This window comes from Bison bison, unplaced genomic scaffold, assembly GCF_000754665.1.
Source record: "Bison bison bison isolate TAMUID 2011002044 unplaced genomic scaffold, Bison_UMD1.0 scf7180017864289, whole genome shotgun sequence".
Taxonomy (NCBI): domain Eukaryota; kingdom Metazoa; phylum Chordata; class Mammalia; order Artiodactyla; family Bovidae; genus Bison; species Bison bison.
In genome coordinates this window covers 7,038,419-7,053,136 of record NW_011494861.1, presented here as the reverse complement: position 1 = coordinate 7,053,136, position 14,718 = coordinate 7,038,419, and the positions used below count along the sequence as shown (strand labels likewise).

At 56.0% G+C, this 14,718-nt stretch overlaps 1 protein-coding gene across 1 annotated transcript in view; it reads right to left on the bottom strand.

The window, feature by feature from the left end:
• PLEKHG5 (pleckstrin homology domain containing, family G (with RhoGef domain) member 5) overlaps positions 1 to 14,718 on the bottom strand; it is a 35,732-nt gene that overhangs the window by 3,857 nt on the left and 17,157 nt on the right. The window contains exons 3-14 of the mRNA XM_010850198.1: positions 6,536 to 6,665; positions 5,033 to 5,135; positions 4,594 to 4,654; positions 4,158 to 4,249; positions 3,602 to 3,738; positions 3,155 to 3,300; positions 2,371 to 2,586; positions 2,105 to 2,293; positions 1,694 to 1,789; positions 935 to 985; positions 428 to 577; positions 1 to 63 (exon numbers count right to left, since the gene is read on the bottom strand). Coding sequence (XP_010848500.1) covers positions 1 to 63; positions 428 to 577; positions 935 to 985; positions 1,694 to 1,789; positions 2,105 to 2,293; positions 2,371 to 2,586; positions 3,155 to 3,300; positions 3,602 to 3,738; positions 4,158 to 4,249; positions 4,594 to 4,654; positions 5,033 to 5,135; positions 6,536 to 6,665 — 1,434 coding nt within the window. The remainder of the gene's footprint in view (positions 64 to 427; positions 578 to 934; positions 986 to 1,693; positions 1,790 to 2,104; positions 2,294 to 2,370; positions 2,587 to 3,154; positions 3,301 to 3,601; positions 3,739 to 4,157; positions 4,250 to 4,593; positions 4,655 to 5,032; positions 5,136 to 6,535; positions 6,666 to 14,718) is intronic.

Below are 14,718 nucleotides of genomic sequence, written 5' to 3'. Positions count from 1 at the left end.
GTACTCCATGCAGCCCTCCTCCTCCATGCAGTATCGGACGTAGGGCTTGAAGAGGGAGCCGAACTGGCGCGGGGCGGAACAGGCACAGCACCGGTTACCGCGCGCCCGCACCGCGGGAGGGGGCCCCGCGCTCGCTCCTCCCTTATTGCCTCTCCCCGACCACCAGGGGGCAAGCTTATTATCCCCGTTTTCCACACGAGGAAACAAACGGAGCCTCAGCGAAAGCGATCGGCCTCGGCCAGGTGGTAGCAAGGGCACACGGTCAGGTGGAGTTTCACACCACTGCGACCGACTCTGAATTCTACGCCTCTTGACCACCAGGGGTCATTCGGGCCACCAGTTGGGAGGGCGCTGGGGTGTTGGGCAGACGGGATTGGCGCCCCAGCCCTGCCTCTGTGTCCCTGAGTGTGTCCGATCTGATCCGTACCATCTTAAAGCCTTTGAGGAAATCCCCGGGCTGCAGAAGCGCCCGCGTGCGCCGCGCCTTCTCCAGCACCGGCGCCATCACGCTGCCCCACAGCCCGCGGTGCAGCCGCGCGATCTCAGGGATGTTGCTGAACAGGCGGTCCGCCTCCACCTGGGGGGCGGGATTGGTGGTGGAGGTGCGCTCGGCCCCGCCCCAACCCATCTCTCTCCCGCCCTGTCAGCCCCGACCCCAGCCTTCTTCAGCACCATCCCATGCCGTTAAGGGGGTCCATCCCGTTTGGGGCCGGGCCCCGCCCCTGCCCATCCTCTTCCCCGCCTCTCACTCTACCCATTAGCCCCGCCCGGAGCTTTCTTCATCATCATCCCACGTCCACAATTAGATGCCAGGCCCGGTCCCTTACCCACTCCACCAGTCAGCCCCGCCCCTGTCCCGCCCCTCCCTGGCTTTAGCCCCTCCCCATTCCCCGTTACTTCCTGGGACCGCCCCCGCCCCGGCCCCGCGCGGCACCTCACACAGCAGTCCCGACTCTTGCAGGTTCAGGAGGCAGCACAGGAACAGCTGTGGGGGCAAGGAGCACTGCGTCTGGAGTCGGGGTGGGGGGCTCCCTGTCCCGATGCCCCACCCAGACTCTAAGGCTCCCTTCGCCCCTTCCCCATCCTGGAGGCCGGAGGCAGCCTGAGACAGAAAGGGTTCACCCTTTGAGAAAAGACCCAGTTCCATGGCCCAGCTGGGGGTCCCCCTACCCAGGCCCCACGTGGAGGGCCGCTCTGGCACACTGCCCTGGCGGCCACATCTGGAACTCTCTCCTCCAGCTCTGCCCTGGCTCTCTCTGGTTTCTGCCCAGAGGGTGTCTTCTTTGAGCCCACAAGCCCAGGACAGATGCTTCCCCAGATCAAAGTCCCTATACCGCCCCCCCCACTCCCAATGCCTACCCATCCTGTCTCCACATCTAGGGTGTGGGCTGCTGGACACCTGGCATACAGCAGGTGTTTGGAAACAGCTGTTGAGTGGATGAGTAAAAGGGATGAGGTCTGTGTTACTCAGCTCAAGCCAGCAGACTTGCCCCAAGCCCCCTCCCAATTCCCAGGGGCCCAGGGGAATCACCTCCACTCTGGGGTGTGGCCTGCCCCTACTCTCCTCCCACTTTGTTGCTTGGCACCTGCTCCTTCTGCAAAGGTCCAAACTCTGCTCAGGGACACCCAGAGGAGGCCACGGTGGGGGTGGGGGTGGGCAGGGAGGCGGGGTGGCTCTGGGCCCCACACTCACGTTGGTGATCACCCGCAGCTTCTTAATGTATGAGGCCTCCGTGTGCAGGAGCTCCCAGACCGCCTCCTGCTGGTGGCACTGCCGCCGGGTCAGCTTCTGTGGGGAGGGCAGGGTGTCTCCAGGAGCCCCGGGGTGGCCAGATCAGGGGAGCAGGTGGAGTGGTCCTGCACGCAACCTTTTTTCCCATTTGAGACACAGAGGCCCCCCAAGTTCTGGGCCAGCCAAGTGGTACACCACACTTTCACCTTGCCTGAGTTCCTCCAAAGCTGGTTAATGATGACAGCAGCCTGGCAGGGCTGTCCATGGACCATCCTGCCACCCTAGGAAGGGCCCCGTGGAGTGGGGCAGGGGCGATAATGCCCCCCTTTCCCTGAGAAGGGGGGAGCTGTGGGGCAGGCGGGCGGCACCCACCTCGTGCCCATCAATGAGCTCCCGCCAGCTGTCCTCCAGCCGAAGTCCGGCGTCATCCTCATCCTCCTCTTCGTCACCTTCTTCCTCCCAGGAGTCATGGTCAAAGCGCAGCCTCCGGGGCAGCCTGGGCAGCCCGAAGAGGCCATAGGCGTGCAGCTTGCCCTCCAGCTGCTCCATCTTGTCTATCTCCTGAGAGGAGACGTGGTCAGGGTCAGGGGTCAGGGGTCAGCCAGCCGCCCTGCCCCAGGGCACCCGGGCCCACATACCCGGCCATAGGTGCTGGTGCTGGGGCCTGAGCTGAAGAAGCCGCTGAAGCGACTGGCCGCCCGGTTCTTCCAGCTGTCACTGCCACTGCTGCTGCTGCTGCTGCCACTGCTGCTACTGCTGGGCAGAGAGCAGCTGGAGGGTGTGGGGGGCTCCTGCCCAGGGATGCTTGCCTCCCCTAGGAACTCTGACATGTTCTTGCGTCGGCGACCAGGGGCCTGGCCAGGGAGCAACAGTCAAGAGGCGGGTCCACTCTGACCCCCATGGCCCCACCCCATCACGCATTTCCAGGGCCTCAAACCTGCCTGGGATGCAGGAGGATCTCTGCATTCCCCCACCCTGTGAGGCCACCTCTCCTGAGACCTAAACATGCCCTGGGGGCTGGAAGGTCCAGAGAGGCACCCCTGGGCCACGCCTCCCACCACCGCCAACCCCAACCAGGAGCATAAAGCACTTGGGAGAACACAGAGTCACACACACTCGGGTGCACTGAGAAGCCCACGTCCAAGTGGATCCCTGATGAACGCTCACGGACACAGCCAGTGACATACAGCTTCGCTCCCCACACAGTGTCTGCTTGGACACACATGCTCAGACTCCTCGTGCACGAACACTCAGAATTCCCAGGCCCATCCCCCTGCAGTGGGTTAGATCCACCCGGTACGCCCGGAGCCAGCCCCATTTCACAGAAGGGGTAGGAAAGCCCCCAGCAGGAGCAGCAAGGGGCCCAGGTGACCTCCCCTCTGGCCCCTCCCCACCCCTAGCCCTGACACAGCCCCTCCTCACCAGGATATCCAGGCTCTCCCGGCGGCTCTGGAGGTCCACGCGCTCTTGGGCCGGGGGCCCAGCCCCGGCTTGCCGCAGGATCGGCAGACTCAGGGACTTGGAGTCCTTCACCCCCTGCTCCACCTTCCCCTCGTCCCCTGGCTTGGCTGGGGAGGCATGTGGGGACAAGTAGAGGTCCTCAAAACCCAGGCCAGTGGAGGACGAGACCCCGGTCCTCTCTCTCCCTGGAGGAGCCAAACCAAGGCCTGGCTGCCCTCCCTCAAAGCCCCACTTGCCAGCACCCTGGTTACCCTCCCCCAAACCCCCCCCGCCAGCACCCAGCACTGCTGCCCAGCAGAGACACCTGTATGGTAATGAGCCTGCTCAAGGCCATGGCCAACGGGAACCTGAGCTGGGAAACAACACCCTCCCCAGAGGACCCAGTTGCGCCCCAGCTCCCCTGCTCACCTTTGACCCGCAGGTAGTGTCCCCCAAACCTGTAGGCCTCAAAGGTGAGGGACAGGGGCGTGTTGGACTGGTCCAGATAGATGTCCACTTTGCCCAGTGCAATGCCCTTCCTTTCAAATACTGGCAGCAGCACCTCCCTGCCCCAGGACAGGAGGTGTGTGTGTTGGGGGCCATCATATGAACCCCTCACCCTGCCCAGAGACATCACATGAACCCCCACCCCATCCCCCCAAAAGAAAAGGGAGACCCCAGGGGGATCACACCCAGGTTCATATATGCACACATGAATAGGAGGTTCACACGTGTATACACAATGCCCTCGCCCTCACACGTTCGTGTTGACACACCAGGGCAGACCCTGTCACATGCCAGTCCATGCCCCAGGGGTGGGTCACGTCCACTCAAGCATGGCTCCCAGGCCCTCACTGCACATGAGTGGGGTGCCCATGAGGGAGGACACACTTGTTTACGGGCCACGACACAGACACACAGTCATACCTGCTGAGGCCACAACTGCCCCCAGCTCCCTTCTCCCCTCAGCCCCATCAAGCCCTACCCCAGAGACTTCTTTTTCATGGCTGGTACAATCTCCGTCTCAATGTCCACGTTCAGGTCAAATTTCAGGGTGAAGCACTCCTTGCTTGGGTCCTGAGCGGACATGCATCTCAGCGTCTGCATCCCTAGGGCCCTCCCCTCCCCACCCCAGGGTCCTAGTGAGCACAGGGATCTCCCTGTCCTTTTCTATCCCAGGGAGGGCCCCGGCAGCCCTCCTGCCAGAGGCAGGAGCTCCTGGAGCATCCCCCACCTGGGCTAAGGTGAGCAGGGCTGGGCTGCAGGGCTGGGCAGTGACAGAGAGACATGCTCACTCCACGCCCCATCCCCGGGTTCTTGGAATTCAGAGCAGAGAGGCCCAGCCTCGGGAATGGAAAGGGCCCAGGAGGGGCAGAGGCTGGTGGGGAGGGGCCTGCTCTGCCAGCCTGGGGGCTTCTCACATCTGTATGTCTTCTCCTGGCTTTCTTCTTGGAGAGTTTCAGGCCTGTGCTCTTTCGGTCCCTGCAAGGAAGCCAGTCAGGGCAGAGGTTGGAGGCGTGGGTGGGCTCTCATCAGGGTGGGATGTGGGTAGGCCCCAGTTGGTGACCCACCCCTTTCTGACTGTAGGTGGCCAGGTAACTCAGGTTGGCTCAGGCAAGCAAGGGTGGAGGTGGGGAGTGGCTCACAAGGAGCTGTGCGCCCCCCTGTGGCCAATCCAGGAGTCATACCCAGGGTCCCTAGACAGGTGGAAGTCTGCCCCCAGAAGCCCTAGAGGCTCACCCTCCAGGAATCTGGGTGGCAGCAGGGGCTAGGAGGGGTCTCTGGTCCCTAGATCTGTGACCTGACACCCAGCCTTGGGAGCTCCCAGGTGTCTTCTCCGCCCACCAACCCCTCACCTACCCCTTGCCATCCATACAACTCTCCTCCTCCTCCTCCAAGTCCACAGCAGGGCTGGTGCGCGGGGGGCATGACCGGGTGGACACGTTCCGAGCCAGGACAGAGCCTGTGGAGTAGAGCGGGAGCGGGGTTGTGCCTGTCTCCCTGTCCCTGGTCCCTTCCTTAGTCTTCCAACATGGCAGTCTCCAGAGGAACCAAAGCCATCTATGGACCCTGGGACCCCGCCTCCCTAATAAGCCAGGGCCCCTCAGTTCTGTGAGGAGGGGGTCAGTCACTGCTTATCATTTACCCATCCCCAGACTCAAAAAGATGCAAGGGCCCTGGAATGACATCCTGGGTGATGCCCTGCGCCCAGTACAAATCCACCTCAGTTTACCCATCTATGAAACAGGCATAAAGAAGCGCTGCCTCTAGGACTGTTGCAGGGAGGGAACAAAGTCCATGGCTCTTTCTTGCAGGTGTCCCCCTCTCCCCTCCCCTTTCTTGCAGGTCACCACTGTGACCACACCCAAAGTCCCAGGGGGCCCTGGGGAACAGTCCTTTTGTCCCTCTGACCAGCTGGGGAAGGAGACAAAGCCACCTCAGCACAGTCAGATGGCAGTGGGACTGGGCCAGGTGCCTGTTCAGCAGGAGGGGTTTCTTGTTTCCTGCTGCAAGTTCCTTCTGACCTGCCCATCCCACCTCCCACTGCCTCTGCCCGCTGGCTGCCTGGCTAGAGGATCTGCCCAGAAATCCCCTGCCTGGAGGAGAAGACAGAAGGGCTTTCTCCACGTTGGCCTGGGCAGGGGCAGAGGCAGGTCCATTGAGAAGGACCCGGCCCCTAGAGAAGACAGGCTGGCCCTCGAGCAGGGCCGGTCCCCAACTTTTCCTCTTATTAAAAAACTGGCAGGGCGGAGGATGGCAGGAAGGGATAGTTAGGGAGTTTGGGGTGGACATGTACACATGGCTGTATTTAAAATGCATAACCAACAAGGATCTACTATATAGCACATTGAACTCTGCTCAGTGTTACGTAGCAGCCTGGAAGGGAGGAGGGTTTGGGGGAGAATGGATACATGTATATGTATGACTGAGTCCCTTCCCTCTTCATCTGAAACTATCCCAACATTGTTAATGGGCTATGCATGCATGCTAAGTTGCTTCAGTCATGTCCGACTCTTTGCAACCCCATGGACTGTAGCCTGCCAGGCTCCTCTGTCCATGAGATTCTCCAGGCAAGAATACTGAAGCGGGTTGCCATGGCCTCCTCCAGGGGATCTTCCCGACCCAGGAATTGAATCTGTGTCTGTCTCCACCTGGGAATCCCTGTTAATCAGTTATACCTCAATACAAAATAAATGTTAAAAAAAGAAAAACATTTGTGGAACAAAAGGGGCAGCAGATTTGGGTTTCATTGTTCACAGTTGACTTGTGTCCTTTCTCACGGCCTTGTCATGATGCCTACAGTTACCAGGACCCTGTGCCCCCAGGCAAGGGCTCTAGGGACTGGTCCCTCCCCGTGCTCACCTTGGGGGGGCAGGTCGAAGCGGACGTGCCCATCATAATGCATGGCGCTGTGGAACTTGCTGTCACAGGCCTCACAGAGGTTGAGGGGGCCCCGGTGGTGTAGCTGCTGGCAGTCGGCGTGGTGGCATACCTGTGTGGGAAAGGATGGGGGCAGGGTGGACCCAGACCCCTGTGGTACACGGGGCCCCTGGCCCTACAGGGGCTGCTCTTCATGTCCAAACATCCACGTTCCACAGGGGCCTGTGCTTATTAATTTATCCATCAAGTGTTTCCCAAGCACCTACAAGGTGTCCATTCTGGGGGATGCAGAGAAAGAAAAGCCCTGCCCGCAAGAAACACAGTGCAAAGTAAGTAACCACGAAGCAGGTGCTCCCAGGCCTCTTCTGGAACACAGGCAGAAAGGGCCCCCAAAAGTGAGGCTGGGGCTGCCCGTCAGTTTGCCCAACTCAGTGTCGTCAAACAGAATGCCTCCCCGTCCTCCGTGCCCAGGGCCTCTGCCCTCAATTCTATGACCTGTGCAGCCCCCGAACAGCTGACCACCCTGGATTTCTAAGTCAAGGTATGGAGGGGCTTATGGAGGAGTCAGGGAATGATGCTGGCATCTGGGTGCCTACGTGGGACCCATGGGCCGTTGCTTAGTGACGTGACCTCAGATTTACCCATTCGCTCCAGTCTGCTCTCATCCCCACCCCCATGGATGACCTTCCTATCTCCTCCATCCCCTAAGCATCCCAAACTCACGCCCCACTGACCCACTGCCTACTTTTCCAGGGAAACAGAAGCCACCAGAAGGCACTCCGTGAGCCCCAACCACCACAGCCACCCACCCATCCTGGGCTGTGGAGGCTTCACCCTGCCCCAATCCCAGACCAGCCTTCCACCGAGACCCACCTCTCACCAGATCATTCCCATGGGCAAACCAACCTGATTCTCCAGCTCCAGCTCCCCCTCCACTTATAACTAAACTCTGTAAAACCAGGCATCCATAACCACCAGTTCCTGTTCTCTCCTCCCATTACCCTTTATTTTCTTTTCCCTCAACTTTTTGTTTTAAAATAATTCAAAGTGGTAAGAATAGTACAATGACATCTTCACACCATTCTAGCTCCGCCAGTCATTCACATTCGCCACACTGCTCATGACACCCCTCCCCTGGTGAGGAAATCGACACCACCTGGGAGCACAGATGTTCTCGTGCAAAACCCCACACAACTCTATGTGTGTCACACTCGCGGAAACTCAGTGATGATACTTTGTCCAACTTTAATCTCCCTTGGCATTTCCACAAGTGTCTAAATAATGTCCTTCACAGATTTTTTTCCCCACATGGTATTCAATCAAGGTTCATATGTATGTACGTTTGGCTGTGTTTGTTTATCCCTTTAAGAATAAATGCCCTGGGACTTCCCTAGTGGTTCAGTGGCTAAGACTCCAAGCTCCCAATGCAGGGGGCCTGGGTTTGATCCCTGGTCAGGAAAGTAGATACCACATGCCGCAACTAAGAGTTCACATGCCAAAACTAAAGAGTCTGCATGCCTCAGTGAAGATTAGAGATCCTGAGGGATGCAAATAAGAGCCAGTACAGCTAAATCAACAAATAAAATATACATATATATACTTAAAAAATAAAAAAAAAAAAGATTGAATGAATATCCCACATTTTCCACCCTGTCTTTCAGGACATTGAAGCAGCCAGGCCAGCAGTTTTGCAGAAAGCCCCTCCTTCTGGATTTGTCTGGGGGTCTCGCACAGTTTGCTGTCGTTCAGTTGCTCAGTTGTGTCTGACTGTAGCACAGACACCACGGACTGTAGCACACCAGGCTTCCCTGTCCTTCACCATCTTCCGGGGCTTGCTCAAACTCATGTCCTTTGAGTTAGTGATGCCATCCAACCATCTCATACTCTGTCATCCCCTTCTCCTCCTGCCTTCAATCTTTCCGAGCTTCAGGGTCTTTTCCAATGAGTCAGCTCTTCGCATCAAGCAGCCAAAATATTGGAGCTTCAGCTTTAGCATCAGTCCTTCTAAAGAATATTCAGGATTGATTTTCTTTAGGATTGACTGGTCGGATCTCCTTGCAGTCCAAGGGACTCTCAAGAGTCTTCTCCAACACCATAGCTCAAAAGCATCAATTCTTCCTGCATAGTTTAAAGATGAGCATATGTGCAGGGACAACAGAGAGTGGACCGTGTCTTCCTCAGTGTGCCCGAGTCCAGATCACCTGGGGATCTCACTGTATCGTGTTTGTTTGCTTTAATATATACTTATTTGGCTGTGCCAGGTCTTAGTTGCAGTTGACAGGCTTAGTTGCCCTGCTACATGTGGGATCTTAGTTCCCTGTCCCCTGTATTGGAAAGTGGATTCTTAACCACTGGACTACCAAGGAAGTCCCCTCGCTGTACTCTGTAAAGGCGTGTTCTCTCTCTGTAATGAGTGGATACAGGGTTTCCCTGGTGGCTCAGTGGTAAAGAATCCGCCTGCAATGCAGGTGACCCAGGTTCAATCCCTGGGTCAGGAGATGCCCTGGAGAAGGAAATGGCAAACCACTCCAGTATTCTTGCCTGGCAAAGCCCATGCATGGACTGGGGAGCCTGGCAGGCTATGGTCCATGGGGTCGCAAAGAGTTGGACACGACTTAGCCACTAAACCACCAATGAGTAGGTAGTCCAGGGGTGACACTTTGAGACAGCCTGCTCCCCAGTGATTGCACACTCCAGGACTTTAGTCCTCACTGACGGCTTTTGCCTAAATCAAACTATTACTACGATGGTTGCAACCGGAGATTTTCTAATTCTTCCATTTTCTCTCAGACCCTCTCCCATCAATTCTGCTCCCTCCCCAGTTTGCTCTTCTAAGGTCTCTGCTGACATCCACACTTCGAAGTCCTCTTGCTTGTTCGCCCAGGACCCAGCATTTGACATGGTCTCTTGGAAACCGTTTCTTCCTCGGCCCCCAGGACCCATGCCTTGCCTATTCCCTCCCCTCTCAGGCCCCTTGCCTGCTTCCTGCTCTCTCCCCATCTGTGGACCCCTCCTCATTTTACCCACACCCACTGTCCTAGAGAGGGCTCCCAGGTGATCTGTCCAGTGGGGACCAGGCCCAAGACTCTGGACCCACCTTCTCCATCCTCCTCCTGTATCCCAACAAGCATCTCAAACTTAAAAGGTCCTCCCATGAGCTCCTGAAATTTTCCACATGGCTCAACCCATCTCGATTACTGGCAACACCTTCTGGCTATGCTGATGTTATGTGCTGAATTATGTCCCTCAAAAAGATAGGTTCAGGGTATTCCCTGGTGGTCCAGTGGTTAGGACTTGGTGCTTTCACAGCCATGGGCCTGGATTCAATCCCTGGTTGGGGAAGTGCTGTTGTTGTTTACTTGCTAAGTCATGTCTGACTCTTTGTGACCCCATGGACTGTATGTAGCCCATCAGGCTCCTCTGTCCATGGGATTCTCCAGGCAAGAATATGGAGTGGGCTGCCAATTCCTTCTCCAGGGGATCTTCCTGGCCCAGGAATCGAACTTGCATCTCCTAAACTGGCAGGCAGATTCTTTACCACTGAGCTACCTGGGAAGGCCTGGTTGGGGATCTAGAATCTCACAAGCCAGGTGGCACAGCAAACAGTTTTTTTTTTTTTTTAAAGATAGGTTCATTCCTAACCCCTAGCACCATAGAATGTGCCCTTGATGGAAAGAGGATCATTACAGATGGCATTAGTTAAGCTGAGGTCATAATGGTGTCTGTAATCACACAGGATAGAGTATGGACTAACCATATGACCGGTATCCTTATAAGAAGAGAAGAGACATAGAGAGGGGACACATAGTGAGAAGCCATGTAGCAACAGAGGTGGCGACTGGAGTCAGGCATCTACAAGTCAAGGGATACTGAGGAACAGCAGGAGGCGCCAGAAGCTGGAGGAAGCGAGGGAGAGTCCTCCCCTGCTAACTTCCAAGGGAGAACGATCTGACCACATCTTAATTTCAGATTTTTGGCCTCAGAACCGAGAGAATAAACTTCTGTTGTTCTAAAGCCACCCTGACTTGTTATGACAGCCCCAAGAAAATATAATAGGCCAAAAACCTTGGGGTCACCTGTGATCCTTCTGTTACCCATCATCCAGGCAGTCTAACACATCTTCAGGCGCCATCCTTAATATCCATAGTCTCAAACTGGCCACACTCTCCAGGCCAGCTTAGCTCCCATAGCCTTTTAGCAGGATGACAGGGCCCCAGAGCTGGTCACCCTACACCCATCCTTGACCCCAGTCTGTTCTCCATGAGCAGCCGCAGTGGACCCAGTTCAAAGAGGAGTCACACTGCTGCTGCTGCTGCTAAGTCGCTTCAGTTGTGTCCGACTCTGTGCAACCCCATAGACAGCAGCCCACCAGGCTCCTCTGTCCCTGGGATTCTCCAGGCAAGAATACTGGAGTGGGCTGCCATTGCCTTCTCCAATGCATGAAAGTGAAAAGTGAAAGTGAAGTCGCTCAGTCGTGTCCGACTCTTAGCGACCCCATGGACTGGAGCCTACCAGGCTCCTCCGTCCATGGGATTTTCCAGGCAAGAGTACTGGAGTGGGGTGCCACTGCCTTCTCCGAGGAGTCACACGGACCTCCTCAAAACCCTGCAAGGGCTTCCCATCTCCCGCCAAGGCAGGTGACCTCGGGGCCTCTTGTCCTTTTCTCCTAGCTCCTTACACTGCCCCCACCCACCGGCCTCCTGCCTTCCCTTTTACTGGGCTTCCCAGGTGGCGCTAGTGGTAAAGAACTGACCTGCCAACGCAGGAGACGCAAGAAACACAGGTTTGATCCCTGGGTCGGGATGATCTCCTAGAATACGAAGTGGCAACCCACTCCAGTACTCTTGCCTGGAAAATCCCACAGACAGGGGAGCCTGGCAGACTACAGTCCATGGGGCCAGAAAGAGTCGGACACGACTGAGCCACTGAGCATGCATATATTTATTTATTTGGCTGCGCTGGGTCTTTAGTCGCAGCACTCAGGGTCTTTAGTTGTGGCACGCAGGATCTTAGTTCCCTGACTAGGGATTGAACCCATGTCCCCTGCATTGGGAGAGCAGAGTCTTGGCCACTGGACCACCAGGGAAGTCCCTCCTCCTGCCTTCTTGGACACGCTTCTTCAGATGTGCCCCACCTCTGAGCCTTGGCATCTGCTAATCCCTCAGCCTGAAACACTTTCCCAGACACTGAAATAACCAGCTACCTCCCTTCCTGCACACCTTCACTCAAAAGTCACCATCTTCTCCTTCTAAGGTTTCATTCCTCCACATCCACTCCCTGCCCCCGCCTTCTCTCCTTAACACCTCCCACTGGCAGGCAGTCTGCGTGTCTCACTTTGTTGCCTCCACACCCTATCAGCTCTACAAGGACAGCAGTTTCGGTCTTTCAGGTTCACTGACTGATCTCATCCTAGCCGTTCAATAAGTACTGGTTTGATTATTAAGTAGCATGATAGAGGACCACTGGAGATTTGGGCTGGAGAGAGCCTGATCAGGCATCTTCTTTAGTCTTTATTGAATTGGTTACAATATTGCTTCTGTTCTGTGTTTTGGTTTTTCAGCCCAAAGCATGTAGGATCTTAGCTCCCCGACCAGGGATCAAACCCACACCCCTGGGATGGAAGGCGAAGTCTTAACCACTGAACCACCAGGGAAGTCCCAGGGATTTTCCTTTTAATATTTGTTTATTTCTTTGGTTGTGCCAGGTCTTGGTTGCCACACATGGGATCTTTAGCTGTGGTATGCAAACTCTTAGTTGTAGCATGTGGGCTCTAATTCCCTGACCAGGAATTGAACCTGGACCCCCTGCGTTGGGAGCGCAGAGTCTCAGCTACCAGACCACCAGGGAAGTGCCCCAATTAGGAATTTTGAAGATGACAGACAGGGTAAGGATGGCCTAGACAGCAGAGAAAATGGCCAAAGATAGGAAAGAAGAGGAAGCTGAAAATGTCTGATCATTTATAACGTGATTGTCATGTGCCCGGGGCTGCACTGAGGGTTCCTCATCCCATGAGGTAGGGGCTAGGATTGTCTGTATTTTACAGAAGAGGAAAGTGAGGCTCAGAGAGGTTAAGCAACTTGTTTAAAGTCACACAGCTAGTGGAGTCAGGACTTGAACCTAGGGTATGTAGCTCCAGATCCCACATTTTCACCACATTCACACCATTTCTTGGTAGCAGAGAAGGGAGAGAGGAGTGGGGCCCTCCTGACAGAGGGCCGGGCTTCACGGATACAGGAATCCCTGCAGTGAGCATCTTTTCCTGACAACAAATCCGAGGAAGCACTTGTCCTTTCTCCCCGGGAGGCTCACAGCCAGCCAGCTCAGCAGCCCTCTCGCCCTCTGTGTCCAGCCTGGCAGTCAGTCTGGCACAGGTGCCCCATGCCGACCCCTTCCAGGCCTCTAGCGATTTCCCTGACAGCTTCATTTTTCTGGCGCCAGGCTTGGCATTGGGCAGTGGGGCTGTGGACTGTCCAGCTGCCCAGGCCCTAGCTTCACAGTGGGTGGGGGGGTGACATGGAAGGAGCCATGCTAGGTTGTGGGTGTTCTGGGTTGAGGGGGGGGTGGTTCTCTGGGACTCTTCCAGTCCAAGTCCTTGGTTCTGTGCCACAATCTTGTTTTAAAACCTAACCAGTAAATGTGCTCCCACCAGGCTTCTCCATCCATGGAATTCTGCAGGCAAGAATACTGGAGTGAGTTGCCATTTCCTACTTATAATACCTATAATACCACTGCATAGCATACAGATTGCCACTAAGTAAATATTAACTGAATGTACTAACCAATAGGTGGGCTTCCCAGGTGGCACAGTGGTAAAGAATCCACCTGCCAATGCAGGAGACAAGAGTTCAATTCCTGGGTTGGGAGGATCCCCTGGAGGAGGAACTTACTACTGATACTAATGCTAATTTTTTTTTTTTATGGTTTAGTTCTTTCTTTTTATTTATTTATTATTATTATTTTACTTTACAATATTGTATTGGTTTTGCCATACATCAACATGCATCCGCCACGGGTGTACACGTGTTCCCCATCCTGAACCCCCCCTCCCACCTCCCTCCCCATACCATCCCTCTGGGTCATCCCAGTGCACCAGCCCCAAGCTTCCTGTATCCTGCATTGAACCTGGACTGGCGATTCGTTTCTTATATGATATTATACATGTTTTAATGCCATTCTCCCAAATCATCCCCCCCTCCCTCTCCCAGAGTCCAAAAGAGTGTTCTATACATCTGTGTCTCTTTTGCTGTCTCACATACAGGGTTGTCACTAATGCTAATTTTAACAAGAGTCCAGCTGGTGGCTGACCTCCTTCCATCCTCCCAGCAGCCCCCAGGCTCAGGGACACCAGGATGATGTGAGAGTCAGGCTAGGATCTGAAGCAGGTGAGTATTCAGCGGGTTGAGGATGAAGTTCTGAGAACCCCCAGGGAGGGAGGCTGAGGCTGAGGTGGGCACAGCCCACACTGTCTGTTCCTACACCTCCATCTCCGAACCCCAGGGTCTCCGCAACTCCCTCCAGGATTGGGGGTCTCCCCATCACTAAAGCAGGGTAGCCCTTTCCCAAAGCCAGACTCTTGAGCCTCTTCTCTCAGACCCAGGGTCTACTCCCCACCTCCTTGCTGCCCCCTCACGCCCCGCTACAACCACTCTCTAAGGGCAGCAGCGATCCTGCCAGCCAGGGAGAGACAGCAGGGTCCGAGGCCAAAAGTTCTCAGGACTCAAGCCAAAGAGGCGAGAGCGGAGGCGTCACTGCATGTCCAAAGGCAGAGAATGAGCGGTAACTTTACAAATAATAGAGGGGCCTGGGCCTCTTGGGGAGCACGATCAAGGCCAACTCCCCCAGGGATAGGGCGTGGAGAAATCAGTCTTCCCAGTCCCACCAGGGTGGCCTCAGAAGCAGGAGTAGGAGGGGTGTGGGTAGGGCCTGGGCAAAGGAAGGAAAGGGGAGGGTGGCCAATGCAGGCCCTGGGACCCACAGGTGTGTCCGGAGTCAGCCCCAGACACAAAAGGCCAGGGTCTGGCTGTCCCCTCCGCTGCTTGGTCCCCTTGGTGCCAGGGTGGGGGATACATCTCAAGCCCCCAGCCCTTCATCGCCTCCCCAGCCCCTCCTCCCCCCTGCACCCCCGCGGTGTGCACCCCGGGGCAGGGGGGAGGAGGGGCTGGGGA